The sequence below is a fragment of the Helianthus annuus genome, chromosome 3, assembly GCF_002127325.2.
Source record: "Helianthus annuus cultivar XRQ/B chromosome 3, HanXRQr2.0-SUNRISE, whole genome shotgun sequence".
NCBI classification, from domain to species: domain Eukaryota; kingdom Viridiplantae; phylum Streptophyta; class Magnoliopsida; order Asterales; family Asteraceae; genus Helianthus; species Helianthus annuus.
In genome coordinates this window covers 154,155,921-154,183,291 of record NC_035435.2, presented here as the reverse complement: position 1 = coordinate 154,183,291, position 27,371 = coordinate 154,155,921, and the positions used below count along the sequence as shown (strand labels likewise).

Here is a 27,371-nt window from a genome sequence, read left to right as displayed (position 1 = left end):
TACAACCATGCTTGTGGGGAACGAAAACCATATGGGTCGAAGGCGGGGGATTGAGGAGGAGTATCCATTGATAACAAATTTTGAAAATAGCCGAAATTGGGTTGAAGGTGGGTGGTTGGGTGTTGTAAAAGGAGGGGTGTGAAGGTTGTTGGAAAAAAAACGGGGGTTGTGAAGTATATCCGAAAGGGGGTTGTGGTTGTGCACTTGCACCGCTCGAACCACCACGAGACGGTTGCAAGCCCCGTCCCTTAGTTTTTTTCTTGGCTTCGCGGGGTTGGTTCTCCATTGATCGGTTTGAAGTGGGTGTGGTTTGAGAGTATAAAAAATGAGTGAAGTGGGTGTGGTTTGAGAGTATAAAAAATGAGTGAAGTGGGTGTGATTTGAGAGTATAAAAAATGAGTGAAGTTGGTGTGATTTGAGAGTATAAAAAATGAGTGAAAGGTGTGGTTTGAGAGTATAAAAAATGAGTGATGGGTGTGGTTATTTATATTTGTTTAAAAAGTGATTTTTTTTTTAAATTCGACCGTTTTAAATATGACCCGTTCCTCAAAAAATGTGCCATTCAACGCGGTGAATACACACCGAAACCCTTCCCCGAATCGGGTCCCCGCGTTGATGGCGGCGGTGTTCCCGATCGGGGTTAGGGGTCACCGCATTCATTCCCCGAGTGTGCCCCGGATACCCTTATGAGTTGCAAACGGCCAAATTCAGTTTTACACTTTACTAATACATAGATTTGATGGAAACTTTAATAGGAAATACAAATAACATATATTCCATATCATAGTTGGGTCAACATTAAATTGTGGACCAATATTTAGAAGTTAGATCACGGTCATTTTGATTTTAGGCAGAGGTTGTCCGAAACACACGAAACTTGTATGAGATAGAATTATCACCATTAAACCATCCACACAATCGTCTACAACAACAATCAATTCAATAATCATAATAATACTAATAGATTAAAAAGCCTTACGGAAGAAAAAGTGTGATAGATCAACAATACAAACACCATAAATGGATCAAAAGCCGCAAAGCAAACGTCAGAAAACATGTTAGAATGTGCAAAAAGGATAATTTAACCAATAGAATAAAAAATTGATGAACAAACTGATTTATCTTGAAATACTAAATTGTTAACAAATAAATATGGATCAAAAAAAATTTCAGAACATGTGGATGATAATGAAAGTAGGGTAGATTTAAACACAGAAATAATTTACTATGTAAACAACGGATTGAAACATAAATCATTGACACCAAGTTGTTGAAATTCATATTCTTTACTATCAATTTTTTTGTCTTTTATCTTTTGAGAACCCCAGATTCAAGAAAAAGTTAACTATGCTAACAGTAATCACGATTCAAGGAGAAAATAATATGAAAATCATCGACTGAATCAATTGTACACAATGTTACCTTTGATGGAGATGGTTACTTTTGTGTTGTAGTGGGTTTACAAATGAAGTTTGAGGGGTTAATAGAGATTTGGATTTATATAAGAAATTAGAGAGTTGGAAATCGGAATCGGCTAGGAAGGTGTCTTGAACCGACGTGACTGCCACCCCATAAATTGTCTTTTTGTTATGTATATTACGAGTTAGACGTAAAGCCGCAGGTTGCGGCGGGATGTTGATTATAAATGTCTTTAGTATTAACATATGAGATGCCATTATTAGTTTAATTCGAAACATATTTTTCTTTTTGCTTTATCCATGGTTACAACATCAAACTAAGACATTTATTTTATAAATTTCTGAAAACGGAAATTAAAAAATCGCACTCGTAGCAAAATAATAAATTTAAATTTAATGTTATTAGAATTTAAATCCAACCATTAGTTTGGTGATAGTATAACAGGGCTATATGAAAAGTTGAAATGAGATTGAAGAAAATCAATTTATGTTTCCTCTCTTTCTCTCTCTGACGATTCGAAACGTAACCAATCGTGCAACCCAACAATTAAATGGATCAAGGATTAACAAAAGCCTAACATTAAAATGGATCAGAGAAAGATTCTTCCCATCGTTAACCTTTCCATCTAATATTATCATCCCCCTTCTGTATTGCATCCCTGTATTACTTTTGATTCTTAATCAATAGAAAACTTGCCGATTGTATCTTAAATTTGATTAACTCAACAATAGGTAATATAGTATATTTGAATAACTCAAGACGGTGTAATATCATATCACCTTAAACGCCCGACATTGATGCGAAACCATCAGATTGATGATTTTCTGGTCAATCTGATGTTTTTTGGATTAATGGTTATGGTATGTATTTATACTTTTAAAGGTTTTTCGTCCGTCCCTCTTCGAAAAGTGATGACGATTCAAAAAGCAAAATTAATTAGACGTTCACATCGGTTCATCCTATTGTCTTCTGTAATCTAAGTTAAAGACAATTGTTTATGATATAATAATGAATGCATATCAGAAATTCATTATTGAAAAATTGTGTGTTTTTATATCTAGTTTAAATATGGTAAATCCAATTTAATTCATGCTATTTCATGTCATGCATATTAGAATTCCACCGATTATTTCCAAAATTCCGTGTTATAAAATAGTTGTTATAATTATATTAGTTTAAAGATTTCTTGTAACCGGTTAAACGAAAGTTTATATACGATGAGTTGTGACTTTTTGTAAGGGTGTGAATGTGTGATATATTTAAAAGTAGTGTGAAGAGTTGTGACTTTTTAAAGGGGTGTGATATTTAAAAGTTGTGACTTTTTTTATAAGGGTGTGATATATTTAAAAGTAGTTTGAAAGGTTGTGACCTTTTTAAGGGGTGTGACATATTTAAAAGTTGTGACTTTTTTTTGTAAGGGGTATGTAAAATTTAAAAGTAGTTTAAAGGAATATGACTCTTTGAAGGGGTGTGATCCAAACCATTGTGTCTTAAGTTACTTTTTATATAAAAGGTGTGAGTAAAATGAAATAAAGGGTGTGACTTTTAAAAATGAGACATAACCCAAGTTGCTAATTGTATAAGGGTATAATTTTCAGTTCTTATATACGAAGTCTGTAGTAAAGTGTTTGTTTTTTTTTTTAACAGCAAAATCACTTTATATATGCATATAAAGAGCCAGCAAGAAGCTCAGATACAACAAAACAACTAAAAGAAAACAAAACAAAACGACCAAAAGAAACTCAACATACAATGCCAACTAAATCAAAGCACCTCCAATTGCTCCAATCAGGCTGATTAAGATTAGAACGATTACTGATCCAAAGGAAAGCATCTTCTTTCACGAGCTCTACCGTCTTCATTATAGGAATGAACTTGTCTTCGAACACTTTAGCGTTTCTGGCACTCCATATCCTCCAGATTGTAGCCATAACTATAGTACGAATCAGCTTCTTCCACACCTTTCCTCCGGGAGTCTCTTTAACATAACTCATTAAGTCAGCAATCGACTCGCAGTGGTCAGGGAATCGAATCCTTATCCACGAAAGCACATTCCACTAAATGCTTCTTGCCCAAAGACAATTAATGAAAATATGGTTGGAATCTTCATTACCGAGGCCGCACCGAGGACAAGAGACATCAGGCATAGAGATGCCTCTATGAGATAAACCGACCGACTCGCAATCTTACCAAGGGTAGCTCGCCAAAGAAGGAGGTTAGCTTTAGGCGGAGCCCAACTGGACCACTCGAAACCTGCAAGACATCCCAAATCTGGCCTCATCGAGTCTTCAAGATCACTACGCACTTGCTTAACTGAGAACGAGTCATCCGAGCATGTTCGCCATTTCCAGCTGCCATTGTTAACGACCAGATTATGCTTAACATCGATACCCCTTTTACTCAGCTCCTGAGCCATGGAGCCAATATCCTTCCACACCCCTGGAAAGGACTTAGAAACCGGAATAATTTGATCCGCATAATTGAAATTGTGAATCGAACCAATCACACGAGCCCAAAGCTGATTCGGATTCATTCTGAATCTCCACCACCACTTAGTCAACAATGCTAAGTTGAAGTCACTTAATCTCCCAACCCCCAGACCCCCGGACTTTTTCGAACGCAACATCGACTCCCATCTGACCCATCTAAATTTTTTCTTAGCGTCCGTAATACCCCAAACAAAATCCCTCCTAATTCTATCAATCTTATTATTGATAACCTTTGGAGCCAAAAACAACGACATATAATACGAAGGAATACTCCCCAATACCGACTTAGCGAGAGTGAGCCTACCAGCAAAAGAAAGGTGTCTCGCTTTCCATTTTGATAGTCTAGCTCCCACCCTGCTCACCACCAGTTCCCAAAATTTGGCCCGCTTCATATTAGCCCCGATTGGAACTCCCAGATACAAAAACGGGAGCGCCCCAGCTTCACAATTCAATTTAGACGCCAAACGAGCTACCTCCTCCTCCTGAACTCCAATGCCAAAAAGCTTACACTTTTTATTATTAATTTTCAGCCCCGTGACAAGACCTAACCATCTCAGAAGCCGGATGAGAGTCACCACATTCTGATCTGACCATTTGCCAATAAAAAGAACATCGTCAGCGTAACAAAGACTAGAGAGAGTTGGCCCATCATTTGGAAGCTGAAAACCATGAAAAAGACCAGCAACCATCGCTTTATTAAAAAACAAGTTAATTACTTCCCAAGTGTTTGTTACTTATATAATATATAATAATAATATAATTTTCTAACCGACACGACTTTTAAGCGAAAGGGTATGACCCAAGTAAACTTTTTGTATATATATATAATAAATTTTTAAATGAAGAGATACACACTTATATATAATTTCTAACCAACGCGACTTTTAAACGAAGAGGTACAAACTTATCTATATAATTTCTAACCAACACGACTTTTAAACGAAGGGGTACAAACCTCACGTTGGTAAAGGGTATGCTATATTTAAAAGTAGATTGAAGAGTTGTGACTTTTTTTTTGTATATCTATGAAGGGTTGTGATTTTTTGTAAGAGTGTGATATATACAAAAGTATTTTGAAGGGTTATGACTTTTTGAAGGGGTGTGATCCAAACCATTGTGTCTAAGTTACTTTTTGTAGTATTATATAAGTTGTGACTTTTTTAAGGGGTGTGATCTAAACCATTGAATTGTTGAATCTTATCCCTGTGCGTTGGTTCAAGTATGTCTCGGTTCATTGGAAGAGTTTAATCAGGTACATATGTGAGAGGCAGTTATGTATAAAATGAAAGGGTGTGAGTAAAATGAAGTAAACGGTGTGACTTTTAAACAAATGAGACATAACCCAAATAAATTTATTAAAGGGGTGTGTATATTGGGACATTTATTGATTTGAGTTGTGGTATGTGTTTATTAATGCAAGGGTATTGTTTAAGGGTGTGATGTGAAGAGACACAACTATTAAGTTAGCCTAAGGTACCCCAAGTTACTTTTTGTAGGGTTATATAATTTTGTAAAGTGGTGGCGGGCAGTATGTGGTGGTGGTGGCAAGATGTGGTGGTTATGGTTTTAGGGTTAGTGAATTTGAGAATTTGAGAAGATGATGTATATGTGCAATTTTTTGGTTTTATTTATTAAACATTTAAATAAAAGTATGAATTGACCAGTATATCCTTAAGTGAATAAACATAATTTAAAATTTTAACCTTGTTAGAGTCAAAGGAGGTATGGTGTAATGAATTTTACTAATAAAGGACTGTGACTGTAATTATTGAAGTTAAAGGTCACCCGTTGCAATTCGATACAGACATAAAGAACGAAAAGTGTAATTTGCCCGCAATAATATTTTATTTAAAACAAAAATCGTCAACCAAAAGAATATATTTTTCTTTAAAAAACGAAAAATAATGTACTGATCACCGCGTCCTCTGATACGAAAATCCAAGATTTGGTTAAAACCACTTCTTCCTCCATTCTCCATTTTATAGCAACTCGACGTCTGCCTGGGAGCTTCTCCGATTGGGCCTTCTTCTTGTGGCTTTACTTGTTGACCCTTGAAGCTGACAATTCATCTAATTTTGCGATTGGGTTTCTGGAACCATATCAGGTGTAGGGTCCATTGGGGATATAGGAAGTTGGTGGTGAGGGATGTTTAGTAGCGAAATTTGCGAAGAGGAAATGTTTTGTTATGGGCTAGGATTTTGTTGGGGTAGTCAGGGTTTTGGGTCGACAAAATGGACTGTTTGGATCGAAAGAACGGTTGTGTGGTCTTAGGCGGCACTCTCCTCTCCACGCCCCCACTCCTTGTGGTCTTAGATGACACCTTTTTCAAAGGTTAAATTTTGGCTACAATATATATGTTGCTCACAATTTACACGTTTATTGTTTTAATTGTTTTTTTTTCATGAATCACATTCAAGTATATGTCAATGTTTTTTGTGGACTAAAATTTATCACACATTTTATCAAAGTGACGTGATGAAAGGGGGAAGGGGAACCCCACCCGACCCATGGGGTAGTATTAATGAGGTGGATTAGCTGGTGAGGTGGCGCCTAGGTGGCCATAGGGTCTTTGCGAGAATCGCGTGAATCAAGTGGTAGAAGGAGGAACCACACCCCATGACCTTAGTTTTTTTTAGTATGTCTATTTTTGCAAAGCTATGTTTATTTTGTTAAGTTTTTCTTGTTCAAAAACTTGTTTATTTTAGGAATTTTCCCAAATTAAATTGTCATTCTCAAACAATGAAGGAGAATTATGTCACAACTAGAAAGCAGGTGAGAGGTATCATTATAGTGATATTTTACGTATTCTCTAACCTTCTTGGAGTCATTGTCAAACAATGAAGGAGAATTATGTCACAAATAGAAAGCTAGTGTGGTATTATTATTGTGATATTTTACATATTCCCTAACCTTCCCATGAATAACAAAGAGATAACCTAGAGGGAGAGATAGATAGTCCTGTCTAGAGCGAGTATGGGTGTTGAAGAGAGAGGCAGGATGGTGTATAAAGATGTATTGCCATTTGCAGGGATGATGATAGTCGAGTTCATCCTTGTTGGAGGTAACACACTCTACAAATCAGCAAGTGTTCAAGGCATTGACTCTTACGTTTTCACCTTTTATGTCTTCCTTATTGGCTTCATCTTCCTCTTGCCATGCATCTTTATCCTGCACAGGTATTTCATATTCAAACTTATAAATAATATTTTATAAACAAATTAAGGGTTTTAAATCGGATATTACTGATTTATCATACTTGTTTTAGGTTTTTTATATTAAAGTTATATTTAAGATAACGTTTACGTTTTCATTTACTATTAATTTAAAATCAGTTTGTCCCATTGTCTAATTTAAATTTATTCTTATAGTTTACGATCCATGTATAACATATGTTGGTTTTTTTTTTAAAAGCCTATTTCTTTCGAATGCTATACTGAGCCAAAATGGATATCAATCGAAACCTCAAGCATAGTACGGACAATCTTATCGTTTAATTATAATTTTTGAAATGATTGCTTGTAGAAGGACAAGTGTCCCACCCATCAAATTCTCTGTCGCTGGGAAGATAATTATCCTAAGTGTGATCATGTAAGCGTTATTTTCTTGTAGAATATTTCAGCTATTCATACAATACAATGATTTGGTGTGTTATAAAGACATTACTATTTTCTATTTTCCAATAAGTATTCTTCATTCTTTTTCCCAATAAACATGTTTTATTTGCATCCGTCTTTGATTCTTTGAACACATTTCTGTTTAATAATAGATTTTACCTTTTTTTTTATTAATTATACTACTCATAAGTTGTGAATTGGTACCCGTTTGAAGGTTTCAGATTTGCATACATGGGCCGTGTATCGATCTATATTTAACGAATAGGTTTTGAGTTAACCCCTTTTAACGTATCTTTTATAAAATTTTAAAGGTGTGCTTTACGTGATAATTTAGCATTTTATGTCAAACTTTGAAAAATGAAAAAGAAATAAACATCATTTTTCATATTTTAATTGTAACTATTTTACATACATTTGTATACTCTACTGTAAATTTGTAATTTTAGAGTATTGATATTTTAAAAAATAAAAATTTTAAGAGTTAAACATGTTGTGTTTAGGTAACTCGTGAAAACTTGTGTCATGTTTGGGTCATGTGTCACTGTCTAATACTCTTTTCAGGTTAATGCATGTTAGGTTTTACCGGCTAACCCATAAACGCAACCGGTTTGACACCACTATTTAGGGCAACCCGGCCCGGCCCTAAGATATATCTTTTGGTTGTTTTTTTTTTCTTTTGTACTTTAATTTGTATGGTATGATATTTGCGGTTTCGTTTTTTGCTAGTTGCTAACATTAATGGTCATTCAAAAGAAAAAAAAAAGAGCTAATAATATACAATACCAATTTGTGCCAAGATTGATACATCTCAAGTATTATAACGTGGTAAAAAGTAAATAAATGGTCGCATACATGATGCATTTTCCCATGATTAACCTATAATAACAAAGCTAAAATGTCATATGATAGGTACATGTCACAAATATTCGGATATATTGGTCTCAAGTATGGTTCTCCAACTCTATCATCGATCATGAGCAACCTTTCACCAGCTTTTACCTTCGTGCTTGCATTTTTCTTCAGGTTATCTTCTCAATCATTTTTTTTATTATTATTTAACCATGAATTATTATACGCAAGTAGATCTTGTATATCCAGAGTCCATACCACAAATTCTCAATTTTGGACCACATCCGGTGCCCATACCATAAATTCTCAATTTTGAGACCACATCAGGTGCCCATACCATAAATGTTGAAACACAAATCACAACCTTACATTAGGTTCTTGGTTATGGCGGCCGTCCCCGGGTGTCAAAAGCCAAAAGTTCTCGAAACACTAATCACAGCCAAAAGTTCCATCGAGGACCATCTACACCCCTCAGGCCCGTCCCCGTTCCTTCCATCACCTCACCCACGAATGCGACGAGCCCCCCTTGGTCAATATAGCCATTACAACGGCTATTTTATAAAAAAAAAAAATCTTTATTATATTAACCAATCAAACCCTCATTTTCTGAAATATATTCACCCACAATCTTTAAAAAATCCCGAACTCTATCAAAAAAATCAAACATGTCTTCTTCATTTTCATGGGATTCGTCATCATCTGGTGAAGCCGTACAGTTTTTTGTAAACACTGTAATGCAGACGGCACAACTGATCATTGCGAGTAAAGAAGAAGAAACCATGAACTAGGCAAATGGCCATAAACAGAGACCCGAGAATGTTAGTTTATATATGTATTTATAGATTTTATATCGCTATTATTATTTGTCTTAATAATTTATTTTCACTGTAACTAATTATATCATTATTATATTTTTATTTTTATTTGTAACGTACGTATAGGTGCCCACAATAGATTGATTGGTGGCCGATTACTTTGCCGACGAACCCGTGTACACCAACACGATGTTTAGACGTTAGTTCCAAATGAGTCGTCGACTATTTTTACGTATAGCCGATGACATGTCTAGTTTTAGTATTTAATTTAATTTTACTTTTATATATTGAATATTATTTTCCCATAGCTAAGCGACTTATGTTGTCTCGACTTATAGCAAGTGTTAATTAACTTTAAGGATAGTGATTCTATCACGTCCCATAACTATATTATTTGCATTTTACAGTATGGAAAAGGTACATTTGCGAAGCTATACCAGTCAGGCTAAAATTATAGGCACACTATTGTCGATATCAGGAGCAATTACAGCAACCGTTTATAGCGGTCCATCACTTTTATCGACCTCAATGAACACGGACTGGATTATTGGTGGCATTTTACTTGCTAGTCAATATTTTCTACTTTCGTTCGCTTTAGTTGCCCAGGTATTAGTTAAATTTGAATTATTCATGCATGGTTCCAAGAGGTGCACTCTATGTTCTTGAAAAAAAGTGAATATTGTTGCATGCAGGCAAAGATATTGGTAGAGTATTCTGTGGACCTCATCGTAGTGTTTGTATTCGGCATAAGTGGACTGTTAGTAGCTGGACTTGGAGCGTTAATCATGGCCAGAGATTTAGAATCTTGGAAACTAAGACCTGATGTTGTTTTAGCCACTATACTATACATGGTAAGACTATGTTTAAACTTGCTTAGGTTTCTAGGGAGTTTGCTAATCAAAGGGGCACACTTAGTTGTGTTATGTCAGCGTATTCAAAGAGCTCTTATGCCACAAGAATAACTTTGTGTCATATATTCTTAAAGTCCGCTACCTAGAGAAGTAAACTCCCTAGAAACCAAAACACTTTCAAAATCATCCAAGAAACACTTCCTATTTTTCTAAAACACCTAGAAATCAAAACAAAGTGTTATTTTGTTTGATTAGTTTGGAGTTTACATTGTTCGACCAAGTGTTCAAGAGAAAACTTGTTTTATTAAGAAAAATCGAAAACTGCAAAAAGAAAAACACCATTTTTTAAACATTTTTTGGCTGTAAATTAATCTAGCATTTTTTAGAGACAATTTTTTTTAAAAAAAAAATTAGTATTACACATGTGAACACTACGAAAAAACCTAAACCCTAAGGCTAAAGTGCATGTGCAACTTATAAATATGTTGCACATGTGTAATACTATAATTTTTAAAGTTTTTTATGTATTAAAAATCTCGATTTTTAAGAAAAAAATAAAAATCTAGCATTTTTAAGAGACAATTTAAAAAATTTAGTATTACACATGTGAGTATTACGAAAAAACCTAAACCCTAAGGCTAAAAAGCATGTGCAACTTATAAATATGCTACACATGTGTAATACTATATTTTTTTTAAAGTTTTTATGTATTAAAAATCTTGATTTTTAAGAAAAATTAAAAAAAAAAACAATTGGTGGGTTTTTTAGTTTTCTCGTTTACATCTAGTTTTCTTATTATCCTCTCCCTATATATATGGGTTCAATAGGGAATACTAAAAAATAGCGAATCGAGAAACCATTAATTTAACATGTAACACAATAATTAACAAATCATTTCAAAAAGAAGACATCAAATCATAAAATACACTCATCATCAAATCTTCGCCATTGATTTACACTTGTGTATTAATAATCAAGGGCTGGGATTAGTTCACTAGTGTTCAGTGTAAAATAAGGTTTCCAAGGCCGAGTACTCCTCGAGTAGTCGCTACAAGGTAGGCTGCCGAGGCGACTTTCTTCGACTCCGCCTAATTACTCGGAGTCGGTCAAAGGCGGTCAACCTTGGCCATAATTGGATCAGTAGGTCAACTCGGGCCTAGTTTGACTTAAATAATAATAAAACATAATTTCTATGCATATCATATTAAGGAATGAATATCATTTTCACATATTTTGTTATAAATATTAGTAAATTTGTGTTATTTTACATATATTTAATCTCCAAAAATTAATTTCTATATAATTTAACATGTCCGAATACTCCCCGAGTACTCTCCGCCTAGACCGAGTACTCTCAACTCCCCGGTCGACCGACTAGGGAGCGCCTAGCGACTTTTGCAACCATGGTGTTCACTATGAAGGGGTATATTCACAAATGAACATATATATATACACACACACACACATACATAGGATCAAGATCAAGGGAAAACCCCTCCGAGTTGTGAGAACTTAGAGAACTCGGCATTCCCGTGCGAGTTTTGGCCCCATTTTTTCACACCCCGAGATTAAAACGTTAGAGAAGAGTGTCATAAAAAATTCGAAGTGTTGTTTTTCGGCTCCTTGCAGCAGCTATACAAAGTGATGACATAAGTAGGACATCACTTTTGCAGCATTTACAACTGCCGTAAATGGATAAAAAAGTTTTTTTTTGGAAAAGTTGTTTTTTTAGGATTTTTGGTAAAAAAATTGAAAAAAAAACCTTTCGTAAGGCCGAGTTCTCTAAGTTCTCACAACTCGTATAAGTTTTCATTTTACTCTAAACCTATACATATATATATATATAGGGGAATTTTAACATACAATATTCCTTAACATATGTGCATACGCTGTGAAATTACGCACGGGGTAAAACGTAAAACCCTAATCACGCATGTTGAAAAACCATAGTCACGCATGTTGAAAAGCGGTTATGATTTGTCAACATGCATGCTTATTGTTTTTTTAACATGCGTGATTATGGTTTCCAACATACGTGATTAGGGTTTTGCATTCTATAACGTGCGTAATTTCACACCGTACGCTCGTACATTAAGGAATTTTGTATTTTACACTTTCACTACATATGTGTGTGCGCTTTAAGAATTGAATATGCATTTTTGTATGTTAATATCCGTATAAGAAAGTTAATCCGACTAATGATCCCACCAAAAAAATATTCAATCGCTTTGGTTCTAAAAAATGCAATTACTGGTTTTGCCTAGAAATTCAATCATGAAGAAAAATGTAAGAAAATATACACTTGTTTGTAACATGTGAAGAAAAAACGTAAGAATTTGTGTATTTGTTGTATAGGGGTTTACTTCTGGATTCTTTAACGTTGTGGTACAAATTTGGGTGCTGCGAGTGAAAGGTCCAGTGTATGTGGCCATGTTCAAGCCGTTAACAATTGTGATAGCGGTATGTATGGGTGTCTTGATCCTTGGCGATTCACTGCAACTTGGAAGGTTATTCATCTCAACTTCTCTTTTATTCTCTTATGCGAACAATACCTCAAGTTATTTGTGTTTTATGCACTTGATTATTGTTAGTACTGTTGATAGGGGTGGTCGGGTTGGTAGTGATGCCAGTGGGGTGGGGTTGATCGAGGTGGTGTTGCTTAATCATATGGTGGTGGGACGATCGGGGTGGAGATGATAGATTAAAATTAAATAACAAGGTAAATTGGATTGAATAATCTAAAATATCACTCATTAGCCTATAATGATTTATACGAACAATGTGACACATGAGACTCCTAACTTTCACTCCCGTTACCAACCATAATTTCATTGTGACAAAAGAGTATCTTTGTATGTCCTTAACTAATAATTGACTAATTTTTTGTCCCAATCAAAATGTTTTATGTTGTTATAGAACGATATAAATGAAAGTTAGGGACAACCGAAGTTGCTTGTCCGTTAGAAGGAATTTGAAGTTAAAGTTACGAGTGTATTAATCACATTGCTATACGGATTATTATAAACAGATTTTCCATACTTTACAATCTAAAAGTTCAATATACCAAATAACAGTTAAATAGTTACACATTTGCCTTCACACATAATTTTTTTAATTACTACCAGCGGGAGAACTCACACTTCACGGCGGGGACCTAACAATTTTCAATAAAATTAAAACAAAAACATAGTTAAAAAAACATTTCTCAACAAACACCTAACACGCACGTTGCGTAGTATTTTTATTTTATTAAAAGAACTTCTCAACAAATACTCTATATAAAAAAATAGCAAAACATAATGTGCGGTTTTTTTATCATATTAAAAGCACTTTTCAATAAAAATGTTATATAAAATAAAGCAAAACGTAACACACGTTTCACTTAATTTTTCAATTTTGTTAAAATTAAATTTACCCCGTCTAGGAACACCAATCCCTGATCTCTGGGTAGATTTTTTCACTCAGGCTCTTATATTAATAGTTAAAATACAAATTAAACCCTCTTTATTTTATTTCTTTCACTTAGTGCTTTATATTAACAGGTAAAATACAAGTTAAACACTTATGTTTATTTTAAAATAGTTGATCCTAAAGTTATAAAATCAAACTTAATTCATATATTCTTCTTATAATTATAATTATTTTTATTGATCGATTGATTTATTATTTTAAATACTATATTTCTCCTCTTAGTTTTTTCCTTATTTGTTGTTATTTTATATTTTTTTAATAATTAGAAATGAAACATTATATGTTATAAATAAACGAAATTAATAAGGTTTAGATGTTAAATGAAAAAAAAATCAATTTAGAATTGTTTTAAAACGTACTATGCTTATTGATTAATGCAACTATTTTGGTCCTAGAAAGTATACACACCATATCATAATAATTTGTTAAAACGTACTATGCTTATTGAATGCAACTATTTTGGTCCTAGAAAGTATATACACCATATCATAATAATTTTCTAAAACGTACTATGCTTACTGAACGCAACTATTTGGGTCCTAGAAAGTATATACACCATATCATAATAATTTTTTAAAAAGAACAATGATAAACCTTTTAATTATTCTGTTAAGATACATCAAGAAAGTCAACATTACATAACTTTAAATATATTATCCGATTAAAGAAAGATTAAGATGGGAAATTAAACCCTCGTGAAACTATTCATTGTATGGAAGGATTAGTTTGTTTTTAAAATGTTTAAAAATCTATAAGAAAAATATATAGTAAAAACAAGTCTAAAGCTCAAGATTAGAAATTGAACCATCGTAACATTTTTAAATATAGGTCAACTGGATCTTAATAACTTAAACTATGGCTCTCGTAGCTTTCATTTTCGTTGCTAAGGTTTAACTCGTATAATTATCATAGATTAACATGTGATTTCACTTTGAAAGAAAGAAGGCATTTTTCCTCAATTCGCTCATAATAAGGAAAATCAAATGTAATTCTACAATGATCATGCGAGTGAGATTTTCCTTAACAACAAAGTGAAAGTTCGAAATGTCATCAGTTTAGTTAAACTGAATGTATAGATTATTAGTTTATTACTAACTAATGAGTCAAAGTTTGAATTATTTAATTCCAACTTTCCTTAACTACAAATATATGTTTTATAACTTTAATAATCATTTTTATATTCCTCCAATAGCAGGCTAGCATAAATATAAATATAAAAATTACAAAAAAATGAAGTTTATTTAATCGGTTTAATCTGTTGTATTGTATTTGCATTGTGCAGTGTTTTAGGGGGCTGCATAATAACAATAGGATTTTATGTGGTAGTTTGGGGGAAAGCCAAAGAAGACAACGAAAGCGCATCGACCATCAGTGCTCCTCTGCTCGAATCACATGAAGAAGGTTTTTAAGTTTCCTTATCCTCGAAAACACCTTTGTTAGAAAAGATTTTAGTACTGTTTCATACTAGTTTTTGCTCTAGTTTGTGCTCTGTGCGTGTTGTTGTACCGTTTTTTACGCTTAATTTTTATACTTTTGATTACCGATTTAGTTCATTACGGTACATTCAAACTTTTTTTTTTTAAGTTTGGACAATTCTAAAAAATCAAAGGGAAAACAGAATAAGAGAGGGTCAAACTTATTAAAGTTCAAGATTCTAATTAGACACTTCTAATATAGTAAGTTTTAATATACCAAAAAAACAAAAGTAATGCAAATTATTAAACTAAACAGTAAGTTTTAATGTTTAAGGGGTCGTAACGGAAATTATTAAAGTTCAAGGTTTTACCTAGACACTTCTAATATACCAGAAAAAAAAAACAAAAGTAAGGGGAGGAGGGGTGGTTCACTAGTGATAGTTTCTATCACTCCAACTATTCAATCAAATCATGGCATGTCATCAACCAAATTTCTATCACTAGTGATAGAAATGTAGGGGGGGGGGAGTGGTATCACTAGTGATGAATTCTATCACTCCCAATTTTTTTTAATTTTCATTTTAAAATTAGAAATTTTTAATTTTATTTTAAAACAAAATTATAAATTTCACTAATTTTTTAATTTTTTATTTTAAATTAGAAATTAACAATAAAACACTAAAATTAAAAATTTCATTAAATTTAAAACATACTACTTCAATTTCAATACTAGAAACATACAATTTAAAAAAAAAAAAAACCTACTCCTCGTCCGAATCCGGAAACTCCAAACCTAGAGAACCTACTAGTTCGATTAAATCGTATCTCAACCGAAAGTGAGTTTCTTCATTACGCAATTCTAGTTGGATATTTTGTGGAACTTGAACTTGTGTATGAGGATCCGGCACCCAATCCGGGGATATTGCACGTCCGTCTTGTTTGATCAACGTATTGTGCAATATGATACATGCATACACTATGCTATGTATTGATTTCTTGCTCGTCGCACGAACCGGTCGGTGTAGTATACCCCATCTACCCTTTAAAACACCAAATGCCCTCTCAACATCTTTTCTTGCCGATTCTTGCAATTTTTTTAACGCCTTTTCTTTAGCCTCGACAGGAAATGAGGGAGCTTTCACAAAAACAGACTAAGACGGGTAGATACCATCCACAAGATAAAAGCCCCGTCTGTAATGTCGACCATTAACATAGAAAGGAGAGGAAGGTGTGGTACCATCCGTTACACTTTGGAACAACGGCGACGTGTGCAACACATTGATGTCGTTGTTTGAACCTGGAACACCGAAATACGAATGCCAAATCCATAAATCATTCGACGCCACCGCTTCTAGTATGATGGTTGGTCTTTTGATGTCTCCCCTAACATACGCCCCTCGCAACTCTCTTGGACAATTTTTCCACTCGATATGTGTACAATCGATGCTACCGAGCATCCCGGGAAAATGCCATCTAGCCTCGTGTGCGGCGTAAATACGTGAGATGTCGTGGCTCGTCGGTTTACGTAAAAACTCTTTAGCATACAACTTAATGACCGCGTTGCAAAAAAATTGCAAACATTCACGTGAAGTTCTGGCCGACATAGCTAGGTATTCATCATATTGATCGGGAGGGTTACCTGTCGCTAGTTGGCGAATGGCGGACGTGCATTTTTGTATCGGCGTGAAACTTGGTTTGCCCCTCGCATCGTAACGTTCTTGAAACCATTCCTCGGTTGCTTCGATGTCTCCAACAATCTTTAAAAATAATTCTTTGGGTAAACGAAACCGATCTCTAAACGTTTCGGCATTGTATAGCGGGTTTTCCACAAAATAATCGTTCATCAAAACTTCGTTGGCACGTATACGATCAAGGTCGACCATCTTCTTCTTTGGGCGGGACGACTCGACATCAAGCTCGTTGTACACCGACATAAAATATTTTAGCGTCTCGTTGTCGGAAGACGACTCGGTATCGGTATCGCTAGACATCGGAAACGTCGAATCTGTAGGGAATTCCATTTGAGAAAGATATAAAAATTGTGTGAAATGGGTTTAAATTGGTTTAAAAGATATAGATTGGTGTGTGTAAAATGGTTAAAATGTAGATATATAAATAGATAAATGGTTTAAATTTTTTTTATTGAATATTACCGTTTTAAAACGGTCAAAAAATCAACAAACGGTCCAATTTTTCAAAAGTTCAACGCGTTATCGGTTCAACGCGTTTTGATTTTCACGCGTTATGGATGGTGCGGCGGCGGTGTTCCGTGATACTTCAACGCGTTATGGATGGTCCATAACGGACACCCCGCCTTCTCTAATGCAAATTGCTTAATCCGGGATTCAAACCCACGTCTACGGGTTAAAACTTATATGTTTTTCCACCACACCACTTTCATTGTTTGTGTTAGAATTTGTCTTCACGTGTATATATAAATTAATGTCGCGGTTGGGGAAAGGCAAAAAAAAATTTTACTTTAGTGGGTGCCATGTAACACCCATGGGTTGGGTAGCCCCCCTTGTCAACTAACAGCATCGATTACTATTCCCGGCCATGTTTTATTATCTCAATATAGGTAATTTTTTAAATGGTTGAATTTCGAATTAAGTGAACTTTACATTTTTATTATTTATGAACAATTATTTTCCGCACTTCATGACGGGTTTTTGATTGTTATGGGTTCAATTTATCACAGTACTGATACGATACCGACATTCAAAAAAGCAATCTACACGTGTTTTACATTTATTTTTGTCCTTTTATCTATTATCCTCTGCTTAGCATCGAACATATAATATCAGTTTATGATATTGTAAGTTTTAAGAAAAAGCAAATGTAATATAAGTGCCTAACTGTTATGGTAGGGGTGAGCATAAAACATAATTAACCAACCGTAACCGAAATAATCGAAAATACCGAACCGAAATAACCGAATGCTCAGTTATTTATATTTTTGATAACCAATTGTTGCGGTTTAGTTATGATTATTCTTATTTTCATAACCGAAAATAACCGAACTGAACCGAATGTTTTAAACATGGCTGGATCCATAGGACTACAGGTTTTTAAGTGAGCGTTTAACCATTGCCTAATCCATATGTTTTTTTGGTGAAGTGTTTAAGTGTTTTAACCATAGCCCAACCTCAATGAATTTAAAACTCTAGCCACTTTTTGTTCGTATTTACGCTTCCACATAACACGTGTCTACGCGTGTCTACGATGGGAAGGAAAGCGTGGCGCTGAGTTTTCTTGGGAACTCGAAAGTGAAATGAAGACTAAGTATCCGCATCTATTCGTTGCATCTTCCTAAATTTCCGGACAAAATTTCCTAAAGGAAGGGAGACTGTAACGCCTTGTTTTTTGTAACTTTCCTTCTCTAGCAAGTTTGTTGTACTTTCCATTTATGGAAACTTGTATTCCTTTGTATTCGTATTTCATTTCAAACGTTGTAATCCGAGACTTGAATCATAATGAAAATCCTATCCTTTATATACTTGTGTTATTCATTATTCGTAAATACTTGTTAATTATTCATGATACATACATACTTGATACCATTTACATGCAAATTCATACTTATTATACCTGCAAAAGACACTTATACGCTCCTTTATTTATGCACAACACTTATACAATGCATTTATACGCTTAAAACCGACAAAACCAAGCAAAATTGGAATTGGGCTTATGGGTCTGGCCCTCTCGTACGAATGGGCAGGCCCAATCGTCCGAGAGCCCACTCGTCCCAAACTGCCCACTCAGCCTATAAATAACAATCCATTCCCTTCATTCCAAACCTTCAACTTTTGAATTCTCTCTCAAGCTGACTTCGAGCATTTCACTTGGAGCTTGTCTCAGCTATATCTATGTGAGTTTTAGCTCACAAACATCTGATTTCATCTATCTTCTTCCATTTTCTTCTGGTTTATCAGATCTGCAATGGCAACTGATAGAAACTCTCGAATCATTTGAGGACCAAGTTGAAAGCAAAGTAATTCTTTCAAAACTATTTTAAACAATCTTTCTGGCTTCAAACTCTGCCGAATTTGAGGTTCTCCGAGCTCACAAGCTAAGTCAATAGCTATGGATTCAAGTTTGACCCAATTCCAGCCGAGCAGGTAATCAGTTCAAACAAAACCGAACCGATTTTACCTAGAAACAGTCCCATTCGTCCGAAGTGCAGGCCCAGTCATTCGAGAAGGTAACCCTCTCGTACAAAAGGGGACTCCTAGTCGTCCGAATGCGCCTGTTTCATTAAGTTCCAACGATTTCAAGTGTTGAATGACTGTCTAGATCACTATTTTCAATATAGATGATTCTGGAATGTCAGTGTGTGTTCTGTGGGAACTTTGATTTCCAATCTAGATCCACCACCTCGCTTAACTCGTGTAACGAACACCCAAACAATCTCCTAGACCTAGAACGAGTGAACCCCGTCCAACCTCCGACACTTAGTTAATTCTTTCTTTATCGTGTTGGCACACCTGGGTTGTACATTGTTCAGTTGTTTGGTTACATTTTGTCTTTCCTTTCGGTATTCATGACCAACCGGGCAGTTAACTAAGTTAACTGATTTTTGCTTTGGTGAACAATAACGAGGTTAAACCTCCATGCATGGCTTCTATGAACCTTGTGATTATTCTGGACTATTAGTATACATATATAATAATTAATACACTTAACAGAAATCACGAACATAACTGTTTGATGGTTAAAACGTTCAAACGAGACTCGGTTCACCAGACAGTCCCTTTCGTACGAATGGCCCATTCGTCCCAAACACTCTCTCGTCCAAACAGTTCGTATTTCGGTTTCTCTGTTATTCTGTTTTCCGCGTTCCTTGTCACTGATTCTGTCGGGCAAACTAGGACCCGTAAAACCACAAAAAATCAGTGTCGGGACAAGTGCACGGACATAATATAATTTATGTTTTATTATACTTTCGTACTATACTAAGTACTTTAAATTCCGTAACTTAATCCTTCAACTCCAACTCACGCCTTCGTTTTCCCTGTAGGGTAACCTTGGTGTTTCTATACTATTACCATCAACCCTTTGCTCGCCGGTTAGAATAACCTTGGCGTTCCTGTACTACGTCAACCAACTCTACGCTCGCGGGATTACTAAAGAAGATTTACCAAAACCGTGAGTATACTCGAACACCCTTTCAGACACTTATCACCCACAGACGGATGGTCAAAGTGAGCGCACCATTCAGACGCTTGAGGACATGTTGCGGGCATGTGTTATTGACTTTGGCAAGAGCTGGGAGAAACATCTGCCGTTGATAGAGTTCTCCTACAACAACAGCTACCACACCAGCATTCAGGCAGCCCCGTTTGAAGCATTGTATGGACGAAAATGTCATTCTCCTCTCTGTTGGGCTGAGGTGAGTGACAGCCAGATCACAGGTCCTGAGCTTGTTCTTGAAACGTCAGAAATGATTGTTCAAATTAGGAATCGCATGGCAGCAGCGCGTGATCGTCAGAAAAGCTACGCCGACAAGCGTAGAAAACCTTTGGAGTTCGAAGTTAATGATCAGGTTATGTTGAAAGTGTCGCCGTGGAAGGGTGTTGTACGCTTCGTGTAACACCTCGAAATTTTGTGTCCAATAATGTGTTGACACGTGTCATGAGCTTACCCGTGGCATTAACTATTAAATAAAGGACTAAAGATGACAAACCTTGGAAGTATGTAAATTCGAGGGTTATAAATGTCAACGAAGGGTAAGTATACTGTATAGTAACCCTAAATGATGTTCGTACCTTCAAACGAACATGGATCGTACGGAGCGAAACGTGGGAGAAAGTGAGAGATTACAAGCTACAAGGGTTAATTTTGTCAACATGTTTAATTTATACCTCTGAGTGACCCTTTGACGAACCCGATGCTTTGTAACAGTAAAATACGCTCACTAGAATATATGATATAAATTTCGCGAAGTTCTGTTTTAAAACGAGAAAGTTATGATCAAATTCGTAAGAGAGGGGTTAAAAGCGTCAACAATAAAAGTTAAGGCTTTTCGGATAGTAATTAAACTAACCGGGGACTTAACAATGCGGGTAAAAGGCACGAGGCCCTTAGTGGTAAATAATCGAGGGCCAAATCGCAAAGTTACCCCCTTCGAAACCGAAAGGTCAGGTTAATCATTACAAAAGATTTGAAAATCTTGGAAATCAGGTCTAATGCGGGCCGCGTTAAGGTTATGGGTGATTCAATGCGGGCCGCGAGCCAGATGCTGATTCGTTTTCTGACATTAGGATTCATGCGGCCCGCGTCCGAGTTGCTGAATCCTAATGCGGGCCGCGTACGAGTCCCAGATGCAGAAACTTTGGACAGATTCAATGTTTAAGCTTGTAAACGATCATTGAAGCATTTATTGAAGCATGGGCGCCCTCTACATGTCCCCTAGCACCTTAGGACACCTGCTGATCATCCATGAGCAATCCTAGAGTGAGTTGTAATGATCTTGAGCCAAGTTTTTCACTATAAAAGGCATGGTAGTGTTCCATTGTGAAACACACCTCAAACCTGCCTTCTGATCATTTCTGGAGCTCTCAAGCCTTCTCCTAACATTCTTAGTCGTGCACCAAGCTTCTGTAAGTGTGCCTAACCTTTTGTGGCTTAGTTTATGCATAGTTTAGCTTAAAAGTCAATCCGTCGTAATTAACGATTGACTTTGCGATAAATCACAAATGGTCCAGTGGTTTGTCGAATCAAAGATAGTTATATGTTGGTAATCATGTGGGCTTTAAACCCCTAAAAGGGCACCCTCTGATTCCCACTCTAACTAGTCCAAATGTCGAGTCAAACGTGCTTAGAAAAAAGTCAACAGAAATGTTATTTTGCGATTTCTTGCATAATCGGTAATGTAGATGATATGTAACCTGTTTAAACACTCATAAAACATGATAATAAGTATATTAACCAGTCTAAGCTTGTTTGATACGACCATTTACTGTTTTGACCCGGTTCGGAGCCGAAAGTCGCAAAAGCTTTGACTTTTGCTTTGACTTCAGTTCTGACCCGTTAAAGTTTGATCTAGATATGCCTTAGGACTCTCTTAGGACCAGGTTACATGATGGTATAACCCTCTGTGACCGGTTCGTTGTTTGTCCGAGTCTTTTACACATTTCCATTAAATGCTTAAAAGTTGACCGTAACGCCCTTTTTAATTTAAAACGAGAGTTTCGGACATGTGAAAGAACCATAACCTTAGTTATTGATTTCTAAGCATGTCCCTAAAATTTCACGTCAATCCGAGGTCCAGAATAGGAGTTATGCTAAATAGCGCAAATTATGGAAACTTTAGTAATTTAATAGCGCAATTAGCATAACGCCTATCTAAACCCAGATTTCGACACCAAACCTTTTACTCACTGATGTAAAATAATATTTTGGGATTTTAAAGATTTTTTTATTATTTTTAACCTGCTCATAACCTGCGGTTATGGCAACGGTTCGGTAAATACCGAATATACCCTTTTCGGCCATAACTTGAGTTCTACAAGGTCTTTTGACCCGATTCCAGTTGCTACTGATTTTAAATAATAAATAAAGTATTTTAGACTTTATAAACTGTTCGGGAAACTCAGATTTCCTGTAGAACTCAGAAACCTCTTTTATAATCTTTAAAAAGACCGAAATACCCCTACGGGGCATAATATGAACTTAAACTCGTTTCGGGCATTATGGAAGGTATCCTACTGATACCACAACCTCTTTAAAGCATATTGACTTAGGAAACCAGTGTAGGACTCTTACAGTTACCCGTTACGCCTTTTGTGCGCACGGTTCGGCTTATGTAACTAGTTTACATAAACTAGCCGAAACGGGTCAAACTATATTGTTTTGACCCCAAAATCCAGAGTGTGATTATTATACCCATATAAAACAAGTCTTCAAACTTGTAGGGTCAAAATCACATTCCATTCCCGGTTTCCGCCTTTCACGCGATTAAACCGTAACTATCCGTTGAAACTGACCGGTCTAAGCTACGGCTAAATTAAAGACCCGTTAGGATTCTAATAGGTTAATTTAAACCTTCGTTCCAGATTAGGAGACCAGTAAAAGCTATCTGCAATTTATTTCGATTAAGGATTTATACTTGCAAAGGTAAATACTTTTAACTTATTTTCCGTTATACGGGCTTGGGTTACGGTATGTAGTATACCGCTTGATCGGGCATCAAATTCTCCACCGATTGAGTGGGTAATTGAATAAATTTGATCGGCTCGTTTAAACAGTCTTGTTACTTAAAAGCCTTTGGGGGGTTAATGATCATGTCCCGGATATCCCTGGCATCATTTTACGAAATGGCCATGACCTAAGCGCGGAGTGTAGGCGTACACTCGTCAGTGCATAAATAGTCGATATGGTGTGTCTATTGATCTTTAACCCGGACTTGATCCGGGCTACTGAACGCATAAGGAACATGTAATTCGTTCACAAGATTATAAATAATTCTCCCAAGTTATAAAAGAGTTTGTGCCTTGTGCATTCAAATCAATTTTAATAAACATTTTTCAAAAGTGTCGGTTGAATGTATTTACCAGTGTAAACTGACGTATTTTCCCAAAAAGACTAAATGCAGATACTATGCATAATTGGCTGGATATTCTCCTTAGTATCATAAAGAGTCTCGCAAGCTCAAGTTGCCTATGTCTGTTGAACAACACTTATATTTTTTTTGATCCCCTATGGATACATTTTCGACTATTCGTAATACTTTGATATTGCAAACAATGGTTGAAATTAAATTATCTTTATGCTTCCGCTGTGCATTCATATATTGTGTGGTTTGACTATATTGTTGCCAACTACGTCACGATAATCCCCCACCGGGCCCACCGGTGAGACACGTGGAAATCGGGGTGTGACAGGTTGGTATCAGAGCCAACACTGAGTGAACTAAACACTAGCCTTTGTGTTTAATCTCAGTTACACAATTGCAAATACTTGAGTCTAGACAAGAACATAGGACAAATTCGAATTTTATTCCAGTTTGTCTTTTTATTGTTTATTGTTATTTAAAGTTTTGAAAGCAGGAAATATGCCACCAGCAATCAGGCGAGGAAGAGGAGGAAGAGGCAAAAGGGACGATCATTACTCACAATGATCACGAGGCTGGACCTTCGAACATGCGAGCTCCTTCCAGTACAAGGAGTGAGGAACCACAGAGACGAAGAAGAAACCTCTTTGAACCTGTGAGACATTCCACCTCGCATAGCTCAACACCCTCATACCGTCATTCTTTTGGACCAGATTCAGAAAACAATCCCAATAACCCTCAACCATCCTTTATACCTCTCCAGCGATCTGCTTCGCATCGTTCTTATGGCGATCCTTCACCTTTCTTCGTAGGATAGTTTAACCCGGCGGATTATGTCCAAGAACCAATAGGGTATAACCCTTTAGGACCAGAGGATCACTTTTCTGAAGATAATGCCGTGGATATGGACGAGGATACAGATCTCGTCGAGCCTGCACGGGGTACTCCCAACCATCCAATCGAGATTTCTGATGGGTCATCCTTTCATGGAACACCCTATCAAGGTCCCGACAGTTACCAGGCGAGGTTTGACCAATGTAATTGGTACTTCACACCTTCACATCACTTCTCGCCTCATGACCAACAACAACAACAGGATCCTTCTGAGGATTCGCGGTTCGTGGCAGTTACGCCACCGCCACCGCCACCGATTCAAGCAGTAATCCCAGATCCGCCAAGGCGTAGAAGATCAGGCGCACAGATGTCCACCCGAGGAGGGGAATTCTATTTCAGCACCCCTCGCCACTCGAATGCGAGTCACTTTCCGTCAGTGCCAAAGGAAGAACCACAATTAGGGGAACCTTCGGGTCACCCTACAGAGGTGAATTCTGCACCAGTTGCACCACCTCCGCCACCATTCGGATATGACAATCCGATACCAGCGTACGGCGCTTCCACCGCGTACAATCCGTTTGAGCAGCCGACTCACACGCACTACAACTATAACTATGATGCCGATCCATATGTGGTAGCGGCAAATTATAATGCCCTCCATGGAACCTCTTGGAGACCAGATTACTCAGCTCATGGGTATCCAATACCTCCTAGACCTTCGGTTCAGCAACTGTCGCAGCAGCCACATTTTTCTCCACCGGAGCAAGAAGAAATACTCCACCGTTTAAACCGTGTGGAACGAGACTTCGAACAAGAACGAAAGAGTAATCGTGGATTTCTCAAGGGCCTAGCAAACCTACTAAAAGGGAGGAAGAAACGAGATCATTAGTCTCCTTATGTATTGTTGTATTTACAATTTAGTCCCTGCGTGGACATTTGTCGTATTTCAGTCCCTACGTGGACTTATCTTTTAGTCCCTGCGCGGACATCTATCTTGTATTGGTCCCTGCGTGGGCTTGTTTTTCTATAAACCTCTGCGTAGGTAATTATTTATTTAAAAAGTCCCGTTTAGGGCAGCGTGTAATCATATTTGAAATTTATGGAATGTTATGTTATGAATTTCAATTTGGTTATTATATATGAAATAAATAAAAAATCATTCCTTTTAAATTTAAATCTGCCTAAATAAAGAATCTTAAGAGTTAAACCTAGCCAGGTGTCTTTGTAAGACCCGGCCAAGATGGTAAGACCTGATTAAAAGATTCAGATTCCAAGTTAACCTCTGTAATCATGTTAACGTTCATGGCAGATGTGATTCGTTAAAATCGCACGCGTCATTCTTATATAAGAATCCTTTTAAGGATTCCAAAGCCCAAATTAATGATTTATAAATCATGGGTTAAATCGTCAATGAAGACGATAACTTATTAAACATCCATTAGTGATGTAGTGTCTACGGGCCAAACTTATAAACATCCATTAGTGATGTAAAGCCTACGGGCCATAATTATTGTCATATAAGACAAAAAGGCAGTGGTAGTATATGACACCCTGTCAGAAAAGGTAAAAGGACTATGGTTCAAACCTTCATGCCTTGATTCTCTGTAATCCCGGCTAATATTATAAAAAACGTCCTCGTGACTAGGCTTTTATGCCACTAACAATATTGTTTGTAATTAGGATAGGTTATGTTCAAATCCTAAATAAAAGTGAGTAACAAATTAACCAGATATGGTCTCTGTTTACCATGGTTAATGAATTGCCATAAAAGACAATTCCATAATAAACTCCTAAATAAAATTTTACGTTATCTTCTGTAGCAGATTCAAGTTACCATGGCTGATCCAAGTGGGGAGAATAGTCATTCGAAAGAAGACGAATACGATAACGCCCAGGTTCATTTGACGGGCGCTGAATTAAAAGCTCTTGTCGACAATGCTGTTAAGGCAGCCCTGGATCGACAATACGAGGAGTATACTGAATCCCGGAGCAGAACCATATCTAAACCACACTCAAAGCCGAAAACCCACTCAAAATATCACAGCAAACCACCGTCCAAGCCTAAAAAGGACGATGATAATCACTCGTCCAATGAAAACAGTGTCCGTCCAGAAAAAGTGTATACTGATGCATCTCGCGCCAGGGGCTGCACCTACAAGTATTTCGTATCATGCAAACCCCGAGACTTCACTGGGGAGAAAGGCGCGGTCGATTGTATGACGTGGCTAGACGAGATGGACACTGTGGTGGACATTAGTGGGTGCGCAGAGAAAGATGTGGTAAACTTTGTTTCACAATCATTCAAGGGCGAGGCCCTGGCTTGGTGGAGGTCTTTGGTTCAGGCCTCGGGAAAGGCTGTTCTATACAGCATGACATGGGAGGAATTCATTTCTCTCATCAAGGAGAATTACTGCCCTCAACATGAGGTTGAAAAGATAGAGACCGACTTCCTATCGTTGGTTATGACGAACCTTGACTGTCAAGCTTACCTCACGAGCTTCAACACGATGTCCCGGTTGGTTCCGTATCTGGTAACCCCGGAGCCAAAGAGAATAGCTCGTTTTATCGGTGGGTTAGCCCCCGAGATAAAGGCAAGCGTAAAGGCCTCTCAGCCAGCGACCTTTAGATCTGTAGCTGACATATCTTTGTCCCTTACTCTGGATGCGGTCCGACAAAGATCGCTGAGGAACAAAGAGGCTAAGAAGAGAAAGCGTGAAGATGATACTTCACGAAGGTCGGGCAAGAAGCACCGTGGAAACGGTGACAACAAGAGAGGGTCTGAGTCAAGGAAGGATGGGCAAAAGTCTGGTGAGAAGCCCAAGTGCAAGAATTGCAAGAGACATCACTTTGGAAAGTGTAGACTCGAATCAAACTCGCAGACTCAGTCGAAGTCGTATGCTTGCGGGTTATGCAAGTCCAAGGACCACAAGACCGTGGATTGCAAAAAGATAAAGGATGCAACTTGCTACAGTTGCAACGAGAAGGGGCACATTCGAACCAACTGCCCTAAAAATGCCAAGAAGCCAGAAGAGGCCAAGAAGACCAATGCAAGAGTCTTCA

The 27,371-nt window shown here is 36.7% G+C and overlaps 2 protein-coding genes across 3 annotated transcripts; one reads left to right on the top strand and one right to left on the bottom strand.

The window, feature by feature from the left end:
* Positions 1-3,454: 3,454 nt before the first annotated feature.
* Positions 3,455-4,597, bottom strand: LOC110920433. The gene has a single exon (XM_022164646.1). The coding sequence runs from the start codon at positions 4,595-4,597 to the stop codon at positions 3,455-3,457; it is 1,143 nt and encodes a 380-aa protein (XP_022020338.1).
* A 2,136-nt stretch (positions 4,598-6,733) lies between these two features.
* On the top strand, positions 6,734-15,061 carry LOC110915696 (WAT1-related protein At5g40230). Of its 2 annotated transcripts, XM_022160425.2 has the most exons (7): positions 6,734-7,084; positions 7,431-7,496; positions 8,432-8,545; positions 9,594-9,792; positions 9,879-10,037; positions 12,393-12,544; positions 14,791-15,061. In XM_022160425.2, the coding sequence occupies exons 1-7, from the start codon at positions 6,882-6,884 to the stop codon at positions 14,915-14,917; spliced, it is 1,020 nt and encodes a 339-aa protein (XP_022016117.1). In that variant the 5' UTR covers positions 6,734-6,881; the 3' UTR covers positions 14,918-15,061. The 2 variants fall into 2 exon arrangements, with proteins under 2 accessions (XP_022016117.1, XP_022016118.1); XM_022160426.2 differs by lacking the exon at positions 7,431-7,496 and having other exon boundaries at positions 6,764-7,084.
* Positions 15,062-27,371: the final 12,310 nt, after the last annotated feature.

Coding starts and splice junctions, on each gene's coding strand:
- LOC110915696 (XM_022160425.2), top strand. CDS start 6,882: ATGGGTGTTGAAGAGAGAGGCAGGATGGTGTATAAAGATGTATTGCCA. Junction 8,546..9,593: donor GTGCTTGCATTTTTCTTCAG/GTTATCTTCTCA, acceptor TGCATTTTACAG/TATGGAAAAGGTACATTTGC. Junction 12,545..14,790: donor GATTCACTGCAACTTGGAAG/GTTATTCATCTC, acceptor TGCATTGTGCAG/TGTTTTAGGGGGCTGCATAA.
- LOC110920433 (XM_022164646.1), bottom strand. CDS start 4,597: ATGGTTGCTGGTCTTTTTCATGGTTTTCAGCTTCCAAATGATGGGCCA.